Source organism: Chrysochloris asiatica, unplaced genomic scaffold (genome assembly GCF_000296735.1).
Source record: "Chrysochloris asiatica unplaced genomic scaffold, ChrAsi1.0 scaffold00077, whole genome shotgun sequence".
Classification (NCBI taxonomy): domain Eukaryota; kingdom Metazoa; phylum Chordata; class Mammalia; order Afrosoricida; family Chrysochloridae; genus Chrysochloris; species Chrysochloris asiatica.
The window spans coordinates 15,015,479-15,017,593 of NW_006408595.1; the positions used below are offsets into that span (position 1 = coordinate 15,015,479).

A 2,115-nucleotide genomic window follows, 5' to 3' on the forward strand; every position below is an offset into this window, starting at 1 on the left:
GCAAGTTTGGGTGTTCTTGTGCATCTCCCTTCACTTCATATCAGCTGGAAGCTTCACTCTCAGCTCTAGCCCTGGGTGGCTATGTCCTTGTCCATGGTCTTAGGAGTCCCCAGGTCTCACCACACTTCAGACCAACCATCCCTTCCTGTTCTCTCATTTCCAGCTTGATGGGAGTCTATCAGTTTCCTCACCCTTTTGATGTCATATTCTAGAATTTGAAATACTAGAGATGTTTTCTCAATATTCTTCTCACAGCTGCCTTTACCTCCTTGTTCTTCAGGCTGTAGATGAGGGGGTTCAACATGGGAGTGATCACACTATATTGCAGGGAGAAAATTAACTCTTGAGTAGATCCTGAATTTGGCATGAGATAGCGTAGAAATCCTGAGCCATAAAAGAAGATCACTGCAGTGAGATGGGAGAAGCAGGTAGAGAAAGCTTTGTTTCTGCCTGTAGCGGAGCTGATGCTAAGGATGGCGGAGATAATTCGAACATAGGAGAAAATGATCATTAGAAGATTTCCAAAGAAATGCACAAAACTGGAACAGAGCAGGACAGTAAAACTTGCAGACACATCAGAGCAAGACAAAGGATAGAGGGAGGGCAGCTCGCAGCTGAAGTGGTGGATACTTTGACCCTCACAGAAGTCTAAATTGAGTGCTACAAGGATATTGATGAGAGCATCCAAAAAAGCCAATCCCCATGAGCCCCACACCAGCCCCACACAGAGCTGTGTGCTCATTATCTGACCATAGAGCAGAGGAGAGGTGATGGCGACATAGCGGTCATAGGCCATCACGGCCAGTAGGCAGGATTCTGTGCCCCCAGTGGCAAACACAAAGAAGACCTGAGTCAGACAGCCCTTGACTGAGATGGTTTTCTTCTCAGACAGTAGATTTTCCAGCAGCTTGGGCACAGTGACAGAGGAGTGACAGAGATCCAAGAAGGACAGTTGTCCCAGGAAAAAGTACATGGGTGTGTGAAGTTGAGTGTCAGCCTTGATCACCACTAACATCATTATGTTCCCCATCACTGTCAAGAGGTAAATCACCAGGAACAACACAAAAAGCAGACCTTGGATTTGGGTGTCAGCAGACAGACCGAGGAGGATGAACTCGGAGACAGCACTGTGGTTTCTCATTGCCTTCGGTATGTTCTTTGGAATATAAGAAAGAAGTTAGAGAAAGCCTGTTCTTATGCCTAACATATCTAGAAGTATTTTGTCACTTTTCCCATTCACAAAGTTTCATGTATACTCAAAATTTTATATACAGAAATGATAAAATTCCTGAAGGTGCTAGATTTTCTAAAACCTTTAGTAATCATTTCTGTAGGACCACAACCTTCAATCAACTTCCTGTTCAGTTTGACTGTTCTTGTTTCAGTGTTGAAGTTTTTCAATTTTATTACTAAGCCTTCTGGAGGGAGTTTGTAGACTACTGACAATGATCTAGATGAGTGGGAGAAATTGTAGGAAGAACAATAAAAAGTTGAAGAAATGGTGTCTCTGAGAGATTGAGAGCAGTTCAGTTTAGGCATGAAGCAAATCATGACCTTAGATGGGAGGAGATCTACTTCATAACCATGCATGGGATCAGTAGTAGATTTGGTGCTGGGAAGGAAGTAGTTTCCAGTTAATTGCTTTTATTTTTGCAATAAATATTCAAGTGGGCTCATTAATGGAGAGTTAAGAGAGGCAAGAGTGATTTGCAGAGTGAGGAGAAAGTGAAATAATCTGCTTGGGGAGTGATCAAGTAGATATTCTAAAGAAATGAAATGCCATGTTCTCTGTCAGTGTTGGAGTATTCATTTGAAATTTAATGTGCAACCAATGATTTTTTTTTTTTTTCCTAGCTACTTAGGAGAGAAGAAAGTGGTGGGTAGCTGAAGTAAACAAATTCTGAAATTGACCAGAGAAGTGAAAAGATAGAAGAAACTAAAAAAGGTAAGACTGCTGTCATATGAGTGATTATAAAGATAAATCGTTAAATATAGGCTTTTCCAGGAAGGAGTGAGGGCTTGAGGACTGTGAATAGGTAAAAACTGGTAGAGTGGTTAAACTATTTCTGGAGTGGTGGTATTAGAAGAAAATGAGTTGGAAGTAGATGATAGGTA

The 2,115-nt window shown here is 41.6% G+C and overlaps 1 protein-coding gene across 1 annotated transcript; it reads right to left on the minus strand.

Moving 5' to 3' along the window:
* Nucleotides 1-223: 223 nt before the first annotated feature.
* LOC102833139 (olfactory receptor 8S1-like) lies at nucleotides 224-1,141 on the minus strand. Its single transcript, XM_006865341.1, has one exon. It carries the CDS (start codon nucleotides 1,139-1,141, stop codon nucleotides 224-226), a length of 918 nt encoding a protein of 305 aa, XP_006865403.1.
* Nucleotides 1,142-2,115: the final 974 nt, after the last annotated feature.

Bases quoted from the DNA above. Each gene is read 5' to 3' on its own strand.
- LOC102833139 (XM_006865341.1), bottom strand. From the start codon at position 1,141: ATGAGAAACCACAGTGCTGTCTCCGAGTTCATCCTCCTCGGTCTGTCT.